At 46.8% G+C, this 14,537-nt stretch overlaps 2 protein-coding genes across 4 annotated transcripts in view; one reads left to right on the forward strand and one right to left on the reverse strand.

The window, feature by feature from the left end:
- The window catches only part of Nisch (nischarin), a 35,835-nt gene extending 26,531 nt beyond the window's left edge, over nt 1-9,304 (reverse strand). Inside the window, exons 1-3 of one of the 2 annotated variants that reach the window (XM_055612472.1) lie at nt 9,107-9,304; nt 7,075-7,158; nt 5,827-6,009 (exon numbers count right to left, since the gene is read on the reverse strand). In XM_055612472.1, the coding sequence (XP_055468447.1) occupies nt 5,827-6,009; nt 7,075-7,158; nt 9,107-9,202 (363 nt within the window). In that variant the 5' untranslated portion in view covers nt 9,203-9,304. The remainder of the gene's footprint in view (nt 1-5,826; nt 6,010-7,074; nt 7,159-9,106) is intronic. The other variant, XM_055612471.1, reaches the window with a different exon arrangement.
- Nucleotides 9,305-9,477: 173 nt separating this feature from the next.
- Tnnc1 (troponin C1, slow skeletal and cardiac type) lies at nt 9,478-13,796 on the forward strand. 2 transcript variants are annotated; one of them, XM_055612400.1, is made up of 6 exons: nt 9,478-9,549; nt 12,114-12,144; nt 12,351-12,497; nt 12,832-12,946; nt 13,371-13,507; nt 13,595-13,796. In XM_055612400.1, the coding sequence occupies exons 3-6, from the start codon at nt 12,428-12,430 to the stop codon at nt 13,624-13,626; spliced, it is 354 nt and encodes a 117-aa protein (XP_055468375.1). In that variant the 5' UTR covers nt 9,478-9,549; nt 12,114-12,144; nt 12,351-12,427; the 3' UTR covers nt 13,627-13,796. The 2 variants fall into 2 exon arrangements, with proteins under 2 accessions (XP_055468375.1, XP_055468374.1); XM_055612399.1 differs by lacking the exon at nt 9,478-9,549 and adding an exon at nt 10,615-10,720.
- Nucleotides 13,797-14,537: the final 741 nt, after the last annotated feature.

Genomic DNA, 14,537 nt, shown 5'->3' on the forward strand with positions numbered 1-14,537 from the left:
ACATTGTACACACATGGTGTACAAACATACATGCAGGCAAAATACCCCTAAACATAAAATAAAAGTAAATAAATATGTTTTTAAAACGTCAAGTTAAGGAAGCCAGGTGTAATGATACATGCCTATAATCCCAGAACTCAGTAGGCTTAGGCAGGAGGATAATGAATTTGAGGCCAAGTTGTTCTACAGAGTTCTAAGTCAACCTGAGCTATATAGAGACCATGTCCTAAGAAACAAAAACAAAAACAACAAAAAAAGTGAAAAGCTGTGAGTGAAAGTGAAAAGCTGTGAGTATAGTTCAATGGTAACCCATGTTTAGAAGGTAAAAGGCCCTAAATTTGACCTGTAGCACCCACACAAAAAAATAGAATAAAATAAAGAGAAGAACAAAGACCAAAGGGTCAAAAAAAAAAAAAAAAAAAAACCCTTCATGAAACATGATGAAGTATTTACATATGACACTTCTGATAAGGGTCTAGTAGCTAGAATATATAAAGAACTCTAACAACTCAACAAAAAGAAAACCTAATGCTACAAGAACAAGGAATTTAAATCCATTCTCCAAAGATACAAACAGCAAATATGGTTATTTAAAAAAAAAAAAAAAATCTCAGTATCATTAGTCATGGTACAACTGCAAGCCAAATGAAACTACTTTACACCTACTGGAATATCTAGGCTAAAACAAAGACAAGTAAGTGTATGTTAGAATGTGGAGAAACAGGACACATTGTGACTAAAATCGCAAAAGGGCAGCAACTTTGGAAAATAATTAGTTGGTTCCTCAAAAAGTCAAGAGTTACTATATAACTCACTTTCCTCTTCTGGGTATATACCCATTAATTTTAAAACATACATTTACATAAAACCTTATGTTACACTCTCTCCCAATTCCCTTATCCAATTTCATTTTCTGTGGCCATTCATGGTCAACTATAGTTCAAAATTATTAAATGAAAAACACCAGAAAAAAAAATGTATAATTTTTATTATTTATTTATTTATTTATTTTTGGTTTTTTGAGACACGGTTTCTCTGTGTTGCCTTTGCTGTCCTGGGTAGCTCTGTAGACCAGGCTGGCCTTGAACTCAGACATCAGACTGCCTCTGCCTCCTTGAGTGCTGGAACTAAAGGCATGCACCACTATGCCCAGCAATTCCTAAGTTTTAAACTGCACACCATTCTGAGTACTACGAGATCTATAGCTGTCCCACTCTGTTCCTCCCGGAACATGAGTCAGCTGTTTTGCCAGCATATCTATATAATATACTCGTCATTTAGCAGTCTGCTACTCATTAGCAGCCATCTTGGCTACCACAGTATTGAGATGCTTGTGTTTAAGTAACTCTTACTTGATTTTAGAACAGTCTGAACATACAGGAGCAGTGATGCAGAAATTCAGATATGCCAAAGACAAGTCTTAAGATGGCTGCATAAGAGAAAAGACGAAAAGTTTCTAATTTGATAAAAAAAATAAATTAGTTAAGATCTACAAGAAAAATAAACTGTGAAGAAGAAATTCCTGTTAGATTTGCTGTGATACTTCAAGCTTTAAAAGCTATGGTTAGAATACATGAGTACTTAGGATACAAAACAATGAATGTGTATATGTACATGTAAGAAAGAACATAAGCGGGGCTCAGTGCCAGCCTTGGTTTTCGCTGTCTACTGGGGGCCTTGCAGTCTAGCCACCATCTCAGATAAGGAGATGATGAATGGGTAAACACATCTGGTGGGACAGTCCTTCCTTAGCCCTGGAGGGAATGCTCTAAAACCCTTAGATGCTCAAACTATACACTTTATATATTATGTTCTTTTCTTTAAACATACACTCATGAGAAAAGACTAAGGCAAAGCCAAGCGTTAATAATCTAAGATAAAATTATTAAAATAACGTTATAATAAAAATTACGTAATACGGTCTCTCAAAATATCTTCTACTTTCACCTTTCCACTTACAGGCAGCATCTCATGGCTATATTTTGGCATATCTGAATTGCCAGCACCATGACTCCGGTGCTCTGGGCTATTACCACATAAAATCAGAGTTACTGGACACAGCACTGTGACACTGTAACACTTGATCAGACAACTGACAACAATCGTTACTAAGTGATGAATGGTCTACTAGTGATGTGTATAGAGTGTGGATTCACTAGACAAAGAGCTGAATCCTGCGAAAGATTTCACCACACTACACAAAATGGTACATACTTTAAAACTAATGAATTGTTTACTAAGGAGTTTTCCATTTAACATTTTCAAACCATGGTTGCCTGCTGACAACAGGAGTCACAGAATTCAAAATCACAGATAAAAAGGGATTTCTGAATGTATAACTAAAGAATATGTTAGTCATAAAAGGACTAAAAGATGAAAGCTACAACATGAATCAACCCTGGAAATAAATTAAGTTGTTACATGCTGTATGAACAACTTATCTGAAACACTGAGAACAAACAAACTCAGAGGCAGAAAGCAAGGCAGTGACTGTCAAGGACTGGGGGAAAGGAAAGAACAAACAGTTACTGCTACTAGATTCATGGTTGTGTTGTGGGTGGTGAAGTGTTCTAGAATTAAGACAGTAGTGTTAATTTCACAACTTTGTGACTGTTACAAACTACTGGATTGTATACTTACAGTGAATTTTATGGTATGTGAATTGTATCTCAATCTAAAAATAATTCTCCCTCAACAAAAAGAAAACAACAGCAGCAACAACAAAAAGCCAGGTATGTTGGCACATACTGTAATTGAGGTTCTCAGGAGGAAGAAGCAGGAAGATCACTGCAAGTTCAAGACCACCCTGGGCTATAGAGCAAATCTTATGCCAACTACGTCTATATAGTGAGAGCCTGTCTTAATTCAACAAAATAACATATAAATAGTCCAAACCACAGCCAAAGAGAGTTCTCTGGGCCCATCCACCTCATTCAATGTCAGCACACAAGAACACATCTGGAACACCACCAAGCAAGACACAGGCTGAGACAAGATTTACTAGAGAGCCCTTGACCTGCAAAAACAGCTGACAGTGCTATTACACTGTGTTGGTTCAAATTCATATTTAAACGAGGAGCTAACGCAGAGGTTCCCCCACCCCCTAAAGATGGGCATTGTCTCCTCTGAGTGGAATTTCAGCTGATGGAACTAGGAAGTGAACTGCTACTGGCATCGAGTGGCTAGAGGCAGGGATGCTGCTAAACAGTACAGGTCAGCCCTCACAGTTCAGAACAACAGTGGGGCCAAGGCTGAGAACCTGTATGAATCTAATGACAGGTCAATCACTTTTAAACTCCTCAGATTTGTACAACCTATGTATATGTTTGATATCAATACTTCCAAATATGTCCAAATAGCCCAGAGGCCATGCTTCAAACCAGAATCACAGAGTTAGGCTGGCCCCAGACTATTGCAGGAAAGCCTAATTAAAAAAGTATTCTAGGCCTTTCCTGGGTCAGAGTAGGGCAAACCTGAGCCAGGCAGTGGAAAATCTCTCCCCAAAGACACAGCCTTAAACAACAAATTATGCTTTCAAACAGACGTTCATCAGGGTTCACTCTTCAGTAGAGAATGGGAGTTTTGTGACACCCTCATATAGACAGTGAGGTTTTTTTTTTTTTTTTCCTATACAAGAGAAAAAAAAATTACAAAGGGAGCTGGAATACAGTCACAGTCTAACTGTATATGGTTCCTTTCCAGCTTAATGGCAAGAGACTAGCCACATCACCAAATTCCAAATCTCCAGGATCTATTTAGTATTCCAAAAAAGGTTCAGGACTCTTACTCTGCAATTTCAAGAAAGATTTATTTTAAAGAAGATACTTCCTATAAGGCAATCTTCATCATTTAAGGGGAAAATAATTAAATATTAATGTTTAATATTAATATTAAATGTTATCAGATAACCTTTTAAAGAAAACTGCTCTATGCAGTTTTTCATAGAAAACTACATCTATACGATCCTTCTTATACAACAAGAACCTTAGTCTATAAACTGTTTTACAACCTGTGCTCTTGTGGGTTTTTTGTTTTTTTTTTTTTTTTCTTTTTGGAGGGCAGAGGGTTGAGACTCACTATGGACCCTTGGCTGGCTTGGAGCTTACTATGTAGACCAGGCTGCATGAACTCACAAAGCTTCAGCTGCCTCTGCCTCTCAAGTGCTGGATCAAAGGTGTGCCCTTGCACAGCTAGGGCTTGTTCTTACATATTTATTTTCTCACGACAATAGGTTCACAGCTACACCAATAGCATAATGTCCAGTTGCACAGCTGACCACTTTTTTGTTGCTCTGTTTGTTTGACTGGAGAAAAGAGTATCATTATGCAGCCCTGGAAAATCTCAGACGCAGAGATTTGCCTGCTTCTACCTGCTAGAATTAAAGGCATGTGCCACCATGCCCAACTTTATTTGGATTTTTAAAGCAAGTGTGGATGTGTAACCCAGGTTGGCTCTGAACTACAGCCTGGAAAGTGCTGGAACTTCAGGTGTGTGCCATTATACCCGGCTTCACTTAATGGCTTAATTTTTCTTTTCTTTCTTCTTCTTCTTTTTTTTAAAGAAATTTCTTCCCAATGTGCTCAGTATCTTGCTTCAAATCTTGCAATGATCTCATCTGCCCACAGACCCTTTTATAGCTGCCCTATCGCTCCTGAGTATACGCTCTCAGAAGCAAACTGTTAGTGGCTTTTGATAGTTTCGCTTCACACTGCTAAACTACCCTTCCTATGGTCTGATAATTTAATTATTTTTCACTTCTCATGATTTTTGGGACATGGTCTTGCGATATAGCTCTGGACAGTCACTAACTAATGATCCCTCTGCTCAGCAGGATTTATTCTGGCACACCATTCTCTACCCAGAAGGGAGAGCAGAGCTGCTCTATGATGCATTCTCCCATACGAGGAAGGTGTGTACCCTCAGCTTCAATGCACTGGCAGCGGGGGTGTCCATCAGGGCGCCATGATGGCGATCTTTTGACTGAGAATGACTAATTCCGAGGTAAAGAGGTGGCTCAGCAGTTAAGAGCGCATATTGCACTTGCAGAGGGCCCAACTTCGGTTCCTTGGGTGGCTCACAACCACCTGTAACCCGAGCTCCAGGGGGACCCACATCCTCTTCTGGTTTACATGGTATTTACACTGAGAATAATAAATACCCAGATAATAAATATAGAACACTATATAAAAGATAATCTTAAAAGCAGGAAAGAATGACTAATTCCTTCGGTGGTACCAAGTCTAAGTCTACATGGCAACAATAAGCCTATGATGGGTTTGTCCAATTTATTTGTTCCTAATCTATTCTCATCCATTTGGAGGAAAATCTACCTTAAAAACTATGGGTTATTTTTGTAAAATAAAATGTCCTTGGAGTGGGGGGCCTCTCCACTCTGATGCTTGCCTTTGGATCCTGTTCCCCTAACTGGGCTGCCTTGTCTGGCTTCAGTGGGAGGAGATGCACTTGGGCAGGCTGGAACCCATGGGGGACCTCCCCCTTCTGTGAGGAGAAGCGGGGGGAGTGGAGGGAGGAGTACGTGACGGGGGGGGGGGACTGAAAGGAGATGAGGGAGGGCTTCGATCAGGATATAAAGTGAATAAACAAATTAATGGTGAAAAGAAAATGTTCTATAGTGGAAGAAAATACATGGCCAGTCTGATTTAATATAAACCAACCAACACAACTGTGACTGTGTGCTACCTCACCTTCATCCTCTACCGTCTGACCTCAGAGCGAAGGCCCAGTCTCCTCAAAGCCGAGCTCTATGGCTTGAGCTTTGGAGGCTGTGGGCTCACAGGCAAGGCTGAAAACCCAAAAGGAACTTACATAGAAGTGAAAATGCAGGAAGTGAGCCAAAACTCTGGGTGCCACATCAGGGAAGGCAGCCAGCAGGGTCTGGAGGTACACCTCCAGGTCCTTTTCCCTCTTCTCCACCAGGCTTCTCGAGTTCTTGCCAATTATCTTTTTGGGTGGAAGTAGAGTTTTGTCAATTTTTCTCTCTGCGACAAGCTGTAAGAAAACACAAGCATGTTGACCATAAACCAAAACACTCTGTAAGTACGTAAGATCTGGACCGGCAGTTATCATGTCTTCTGCAGCCACTCTGGGTAGCAGTACCACGGTTAGTGTTCCAACTAATGTACCCAGGATTCGGCCTCTTCAGATCCAAGTAGTACTGGAAATACTAATATAACTCCCAGTGAGAAATTTCATCGTTAGCCTTTGGGGGCATTCAGAAAAGCAGTGCTTATGGCCCCTGAAGTTTAAAAGAAAAGGAGCTTGTGCTGCAGCTTTAAGACACTCTCACTGAAAATGTCCCACAGAAAAGCAGTTCTTTCTAAAAGCAAAGGAAAAGACATAATCTCAATCTGTTATTAGACAGTAAACATATACTTTCTGGGAAAAGTTCAAACCTGTACCCTCCTCAGGAGACTGTCTTACATCTAAGATGTATGGCAATTTTAAAATCAAAATTTAAATATACTGCCCAGAGACTGCCTCATACTAGGGTTGAACTCCTAGGACCAACTAGTTCTTCTGCCAGCTGCATTAAGAAACTGATTAACAGATGTAATAGGGCCCATGAGATGGCTCTTCTCCTAAAGGAGCTTGCTGAAAGTCTGATGACCTGAGTTCAATCTCTGAGGCATATATGGCAGAAAGAGAACCAGCTCTCGCAAGCTGACCTCTGACCTCTATACATAGATTGTGGGCATGTGTGCATCCTCCTCCCACCTAAAATAAATACACACAAACACACAGACACACACATTGTGGGTTTTTTTTTTTTTTTTTTTTTACAAGTAAGGGTTTCTCTGTGTAGTCCTGGTTGTTCTGAAACTCACTTGGTAGACCAGGCTGGCCTCAAACTCAGAGAGATCCACCTGCCTTTGCCTTCCAAGTGCTGGAAGTAAAGGCATATACCATTATCCCTGGCCATAAATAAATTTATTGAAAACTTGCAAACAATGGATGCAGAAACAGTTTTGCCCTAAAATTAATGTGTAGCACAACAGAGATCTGGTCCCCAAACCCCTAGTCCCTGAGATACAGGTTCCCAGCTCTTAAGATTACCTTTTCGTGTAGGTCATGAAAGTCACTGTAACGGTGCTTGATCGTCCACTCATGGTTGCCATCAGTAACCCGTATGATATAAACCTAAAGGGAAAAATGATTCCTTGTGGCAAGGGAACCCTGCCCCATAAGACCCCACTCCTCAAGAAGCCAGAGTCAGGCATCCTTCCACATCCAGTGTGCGCCCAGCCTTCCTCAGCCTCCTCCATAGCCCTGTGAGGTCAGAAGCAAAGCTGTGGCTTCTATTATCAGGAAGGAATGGAAAAGGTAACTAGCCCAATAGACCTTAGATTTTTAACTCCTGTCTCCATGTAATTGAAAACCCAATGTGAGTTGTAGGCAAGGCTGCCCCTTCTAAGGAAGGCAGGGTAGAGCCCAGTTTGGCAGGACCAGTGTCTCTACTCTACATCTTTTCAGGTACTCTGACTCCATCCTGGAAGCAGGTCTTCAGTCAGCCTTTTCCACTGGCTGTGGTTTTGACTTCTGCTGCTAAACCAGGAGTCAAGGCACCACCATGCTCCCAGAGGCAGTAGTGGTTCAATCAGCCTTAGCAGAAGGGAATGAGGTTTTGGTAGTTATGAAAACCTGGGTTCAACATCTGGCTATCCCATTTCCTGGGTGTGGCTTGTGTGCCACTTATGTAAGTGACTGGAGGCCTAGTTCTCTCTGGGCCTCAATTCCTCCATTTTAAAACCTGGTAGGATTAAGGATCAGGTAAAGCAGTAAGTATAAAAGGATTTGTGCAGGCCTAACACCTAACAAAAGACAGGTATGTTAATAACATCCAACACAGCACACCCGGGGACAAATGACGATGCTCAGCTTGCTCTGACATTTGGAGGAAGGACAAAGCCCCCAATGGGAAAAGCCTCTACTGACTGCAGCTAGTCATAGGTGAGTGACCTCATCCCTTAACTAGATCAAGTCCCATGGTCCTAGCTTCCCCACCTCTGTCTGAAGCAGGGAAAGGAGAGTGGAAATAGTCAACTAGCCTAATTTCTCTGACCCCCGAAGCAGCCATTTCTCCAGCGCCAGCCTGTTGCTCCAGAAGGAGCCACTAGCCAAAATTTCACTGAGACAGTTTCCCTTCCTTGCAGGAGGAAAAAAGAGCAAGAATAGCCCTCAGGATCCAGTATTAGGATGGGAGCCAGCTGGGTGAGGCAAAGGCAGGCTAAGGCCCTTACCTCTCTGTCCACCTTTCTGGGAACAAAGGACAAGGAGACAGGGAGGTGCTCAATGAGCCCTCACCACAGAACAAGTTTTCACCTGGCAGCCCGCCTACCAGGCTCACAGGCCTAGCATCCAACCCTATCCAGTCCCAAGAGAGCTTCTAACACCATCACCTTAACTACCTTCCTTTTTGGTCGGGTCTCCCTTGTAGCCTACAAGGATTATGTTAGAAACTCACTGTCCCTCTTCCCTAAACCATAAAACCCCCGTAAGGTTTGTAGGTCTTGTACTTCAGCCCCGAGGTAACTTCTCTTTTCTGCACGGTTGGCTGGGGTCCATTCCTTTGCCACCAGACCCTCGAGGGCCTATTTTTCCCATATCCCTCCCTCACTTCTCTGGGTTGATCTGGACTGCCACTGGATGAGGGTGGAGAACAAAATCCGCCGCCCAGCCGTCACCACCTGAGGATCCCTGTCCCTTAGTTCCATTTATCAGAGACCTGCCAAGAGATGTCTCTGAGGCTGACATCTCTTCTTGCCTGGAGGATCTAGAGGGACTCCTCCTCCCCTCCTCCCCAGGTGCTCCTTTGGCCCCTGATTCCTCCAACACAAGTGTCCTTTTCTGGTTGCGCACCCTTTTCTCCAACCCCCCTCCCCGCGCCCCGCCCTAGAGCCTGCTCCAAGACCCCTGCGCCCCAGCCCCTTCCTCCGAATACCCCATTTCTAGGGCTCCCTCGTCGCCATCGCAGAACCTTCTACCTACTCAGCGGATGTGCGACCCAGACCCCTCCTCAGAGCCCCCGACTTGAACTCCGGGTTCCAGGCGCTAAACCCGCCTTGGGTGCCCGCGCCCCCCAGCACACCGTGTAAGTGTCCACGAGCTCGGAACCCACGACGCGCGCTTCCTTGGCCGGCTCGGCCTCTCGTTCGGGCCCGAAGCTGAGTACCGCGGCCGCCATGTTGCGGGCTCCGCGGCTGCCGACGCCCGGCGCGGAGTGGCAGCAGCAGGGGGCGGGGTCAGCGTCCCACCGCCCCCCGGCCCCCGCTGCCCCCCGCCCGCGCCCGAGCCCGCGCCGCCATCTTGGCCCCACTGCTTTTTCGCGTCCTCGCCCCGCCCCTCGCCAATGGCACGCATGCGCAGCTCCCGCGGGCTTGCATCATTTGCCTTTTGTATACCTGTGTAGCTTCTGTCGTCTCAGGCCGTTGTGGTTATTGTCCCCTGGGACTCAAGTAACGGAAGGCAGAGGTCTGGGGCCTTCTGAACCCTCCGAAGTCAGTCTGCTTCTCCTGGCCTCAGTTTCCAGAGGTGACATTAATACGGTCTTGCCTGGCTGTTAGGCTCACTCCCTGTGTAGCAAGAGCAAGATGAAGAAGATACGAACTAGACTTAGAGCTGGGGCGTCTGTTGTTACGTGTAGTGGTGGAGAATTGAGTGTGATGATTCTGCAGTGGTCAGCACCCCCACCCATCACCTCCCACCCGCGGCAGTGTGCTAGGCTGCAAACTCGGGGATGAAGAGAATCCTGGTATTGATAGGGATCTTTAGGGATCCTTGTTGAAGCACAGAGCAAAGCTGACTCGGGTCCAAAGTGAACACTGATTGCTCTCCTTGTTGAGATGGAAAGTTGAGGTATGGCAGACCTGGCTGAAGGGCAGGCCAGCCCTTAGATGGGCCAGTGGCTTCTTCCCTTACCAGGCTCATGTTTTACTCTGAACCTCACACAGGAGGCTTTTCTTGGCAAGGCTTGCACTGCCAGCCTGTTGGCATGTTACCCTCTCCGGAGGGGTTTAATGCAGGGGTTCTCCAGTCAGCATGATCTTAGGCAAGTACTGTCTATCCCAAAGCCTCATTTCCTAATCTGGAAAATGGGGGGGGGGGGTTATCGCCCTCATCTCTGATTGCATAGAACACTGAACTGTTTTTAGAGACCCGGCTGGCCTGGAGCCCACTACTTCACATTTCCTGTCTGAGCCTGGGACATGTGTCTTCATTCACTCAAGAAATTTTTTCTAGGGCTGTTGAGGCCGCATATATATATATTTGTATGCTTGCTGACAAACCTGGAGACTTGGGTTCAGTCCCGGGAACCTAGGTAATAGAGAGAGATAGATGACTCCTGCAGGTTGTCCTCTGACCTCCATGTGCACACATAAATAAATGTAATAGTTTTTTTTTTTTTTTCTTAAGATTTCCCTGGGGGATCTGGGGAACCGATGGCAAGAGAGCTGGTCCTTGCAGTCCTTCCTAACTCCTGGCCCTAGGCTGAGGATACAGGGACTCTGGCCAGCCTGAGATTACAGGAGCCAGGGGAGGGGGTGGAGGATAGTACAGGCAGTGGTGGGCTGGGCTGGGAATGCAGCAGGAGGTGGAGGGAGGCAGGGCTATTTAAGCCCAGGCTGAGGGCCGGCTGGCTGGCAACCCCAAGTAGCCTGTCCTTCGAGCTGCCACCAGCATGGATGACATCTACAAAGCTGCGGTGAGAGATGAGCCTTAAAAGGGTTAGGGTGGGTAGGTCCACCGGGGGGGGGGGGGCTTATTCAGCTCAGAATGGGTAAGTGCAGGGGTGCCCTAGGGAAGTGATAGAAAACTCAAAAGAGTGCCCACACATCTTTAGCCCAGCCCCTCAAGGGAATAGTGTGGCTGACGTTTGTGGGGAACAGAAAAGGTAAGAGTCTTGGGGTCTGGAGAGGGCTGTCCAGGTGGCTAGAGGGTGTCTTCGCAGCTCTTAGCATCCTGTGTCTCCCTGTTTCTAAATGTCTAGTCTGTCACTGTCTTGACTCCACCTCTGTATTTGTGTTTCCATTCTTTAGCTCTTTTGGTTTTTCTCAAGGTCTTTCCATCTCCTACCCTTCCTGTCTCTTTGAGTCCCTGTCTCCAGAATGCCTTACCCCATTTCTACTTCTCACAGTCTGCCATGCTCCTCTTAGCCCCTTAGCTGGCTGAAGACACTTTGGAAGGTGGGAGGTGATTGTGAGGAGGGCTGCAGAACTTGAATTCTGGGATGGGGAAGGTGCTTTGAAGGTCCAGGCCTGGGGAGAGGTAGGAACAGATAGTTGAAACCTCAGTTCCTGTAAAGTCTGGCAGGCTCAGGGGTTAGGTAGGAGTCCGGGCTAGAGAACAGTCACCCCAGTACTCCGCAATATCCTGGGGACACTGAGGGGTTTTTTATATAACCTTTCTACCTGCTCCAGAAACAAGAAAATCCTAGCAAACAGCTGTTCCCAGGGAATTCTCCCCACCCCCCCAGAATATAGCCCCACTTGTGAGCAGGGAAGGGCTACAGCTGGTTCCTATGGCATCCTTGCCTGTCTTGTAGGAGTCAGTGGAGCTGAAGTGGGGGGGTGACCCTCCACCCAGTGCCCATACAAGGCCCGGCGGGGCTCGGGACTAATTTTGGCTCCTGAGGCAGCACCAGTAGGCCAGGGGGCCAGATAACACCGCCCCACCCCTTGCATACCAAAGTCCCCAGAACAATCACCAGGTTTAACTTTGTCCCCCTTTAAAAATAGCTCAGTGGCCACCCTGGTCAGGTTACAGAGGGTGGCTTTGCTCGCCCCCACATTAGTTTTATTGTCTCAACCTGAGGGACAGCTGTCTCTTAGGCCATGCAGCTTAAGTTTCATTAGGATGATCTAAAGGACATGGAATAGTCATTGAGTATTGTTACTCAGGACACCTTGGTCCTGGGAGGGGTGTCTGCCTGTCACCTTGGCCCCTTTGCCCAGCCTCAGGGAAAAACCAGATGGTTCCCCTTAGGGCTTTGGGGGCAGTAAGGGAGGACTGGAGGCTTTCTCTGTAGCCTGGGAGCATATACAGCAGTCTCCACTAAGGCCTGAGGCTCTGGGTCCTGAGTTCCTTTTCCTCTCTAGGTAGAGCAGTTGACAGAAGAGCAGAAGAATGGTAAGTGCCTTCCACTGAGTGACAGTGGGGCTGCCTGGAGGGAAAGTGGGGATGCCTTTCCAAGAAAGAACCCCAGATTAGAGGTCACAGTCTGAGGGCTTTCTTTGCTATGACCTCAAAGGGTGGGGGCAGTTTTCTGGTGGCCCCAGGGACCTGGATTTCTAGTGTCCTGGATGCTGATCTCCTTACCCTACCGTTGGACATAGAGTTCAAGGCTGCCTTTGACATCTTTGTCCTGGGAGCGGAGGATGGCTGCATCAGTACCAAGGAGCTGGGCAAGGTGATGAGGATGCTGGGCCAGAACCCCACACCAGAGGAGCTGCAGGAGATGATCGATGAAGTAGACGAGGACGGTGAGCCCCTTCGCCGGCCCCAGTCTCCACACTCACTGCTGCAGGAGCCATTTCTTCCTCCAAATCTTAAACATCTCATCCAGAAGCTCAGCAAATAGCTCATGCCTGTATATACCCAAGAAGGCTGAGACAGCAGGACTGATAGGAGTTTGAAGCCACATAGATTGGGCCACATGGAGAGCTCCAGGCCAGCTTGGACTACAGAGCAAAATTCTGTCTCAAACAAGAAGAGTGGGCAGATGAACACACTAACCCTATAGTGTTTGTGTGGGGAGGGCACACAAGCACTGAGCACTAACCATGTTCTCTCTCCTGCCCTGCTGTCTACCCACAGGCAGTGGCACAGTGGACTTTGATGAGTTCCTTGTCATGATGGTTCGATGCATGAAGGATGACAGCAAAGGGAAGTCTGAGGAGGAGTTGTCAGATCTCTTCAGAATGTTTGACAAGTGAGAACATGCTTGGCTTTTGACCCTGACCCAAACAGAGAGGGGAAAGGAGAAGTCTCAGCTGAGTAGTGGTGCCGTACATTTTTGATCCCAGCCCTTGGGAGGCAAAGGCAGGTGGCTTTCTGTGAGGTGGAGGCCAGCCTGGTCTACAGAGTGAGTTCGAGGACAGCCAGGGCTACACAGAGAAACCCTGTCTAGAAAAAACAAAAACAAACAGAAACAAACAAAGAAAGAGAGAAAGAGGTAATCTCAGATTCCTGGCTAGATACCCTGCAGTCTGTCTCCCATCCTATGTGATGAGACACGGGAATGCCCATCTCCTGGTGTCCCTGTCTTGCCTCCTGGCGTTGTATGTGTGGGGTACCGTTTCTCCTTCTCCTCCACCCTCTCCTGAGCACCGAGGTACCCCTTGCCCTCTCTGTAGAAATGCTGATGGCTACATTGACTTGGATGAACTGAAGATGATGCTGCAGGCTACAGGAGAGACCATTACAGAAGATGACATTGAAGAGCTCATGAAGGATGGTGACAAAAACAATGATGGCCGAATTGACTATGACGGTTAGTGGGTGGGAGGACCGGATCCCCTGCTTGCTCCTCCTCTGCCCAGATCCTACCTTGGACCCACACATGGTTCTCTTTCCACAGAGTTTCTGGAATTCATGAAGGGTGTGGAGTAGACCCTGAGTTCACCTACCCCTGCCTGTTCTCCTCTCCGGCCAGACCCTGTGGTAGGGTGCAACTGGGTTCTTTAGACTCTGAACCTGGTTGTGTCCTTGAACCTTGGCCCCTCTGGACTCTCTCCCCATCTCCTGTCCTGGGAAATGCAAATAAATCCTTGCTCCCCAGAGGCCTGGTTTCTTGCTCTGATTTTCTGGGGTCATAATCTTTTTCTCATGGTTCCCTCCTGCCCGCTGCCCCCATCTCTATCAGGCTGGTTGCAGAGCGGGTGTTCTGACCTTTCGTCCCACCTGCTGCTGGAAGGCTTTCATTAGGTCAGATACCTGCCTTCTAACAAGCTCCTGCAGTTTGTGAAAGGTGTGAGGTAGAAACTGACCTTCACTCATAGTTGCCCACTCCCGCACTTCGACTCTAGCAGGCTCTGGGATGAGGGTAAACTGCCAGGCTCAGCCAGTACAGCAGCCAACACATACCCTCTCAGCTGGGAGCAGTTTGCTCAGTGGACTCCTTGGCACAGCAACCTCTCCATCCTGGTTGGAATGAAGCTAAATCTTGTGAGACCCAGCAGGCTTATGGCACTATTTTCCCATGGCCTTGTGTTTTCCAGAAATACTGACTCCTTTGAGGAGCAGTTTGCTCCACACCTATCCCTCATTTTACAGACGAGGACCCAAGGGCCCAAAGAGGCAAATCAGGAGGACTCAGCCACCTTGCAGCCAACCAAGGACTCTGCCTGACAGACCAGGTTCAAATGGACCTGCTGTCTAGTTCCGGCCCTCTGAGGCTGGCATCCCATCTGCTACCTGGTCTTTTTCCCTGACAGAAAATGAAGGCCTGAAGTCTGGTGACATCCCCGGCTTAGAGGTGGTGGTGGTGGTGGTGGTGGTGGTGGTGGTGGTGGTGGTGGTGG

This window comes from Psammomys obesus, unplaced genomic scaffold (genome assembly GCF_907164565.1).
Source record: "Psammomys obesus unplaced genomic scaffold, mPsaObe1.curated_primary_1811, whole genome shotgun sequence".
Classification (NCBI taxonomy): Eukaryota; Metazoa; Chordata; class Mammalia; order Rodentia; family Muridae; genus Psammomys; species Psammomys obesus.

Coding starts and splice junctions, on each gene's coding strand:
- Tnnc1 (XM_055612399.1), top strand. CDS start 10,697: ATGGATGACATCTACAAAGCTGCG. Junction 10,721..12,113: donor ATGACATCTACAAAGCTGCG/GTGAGAGATGAG, acceptor TTTCCTCTCTAG/GTAGAGCAGTTGACAGAAGA. Junction 12,498..12,831: donor CGATGAAGTAGACGAGGACG/GTGAGCCCCTTC, acceptor GTCTACCCACAG/GCAGTGGCACAGTGGACTTT.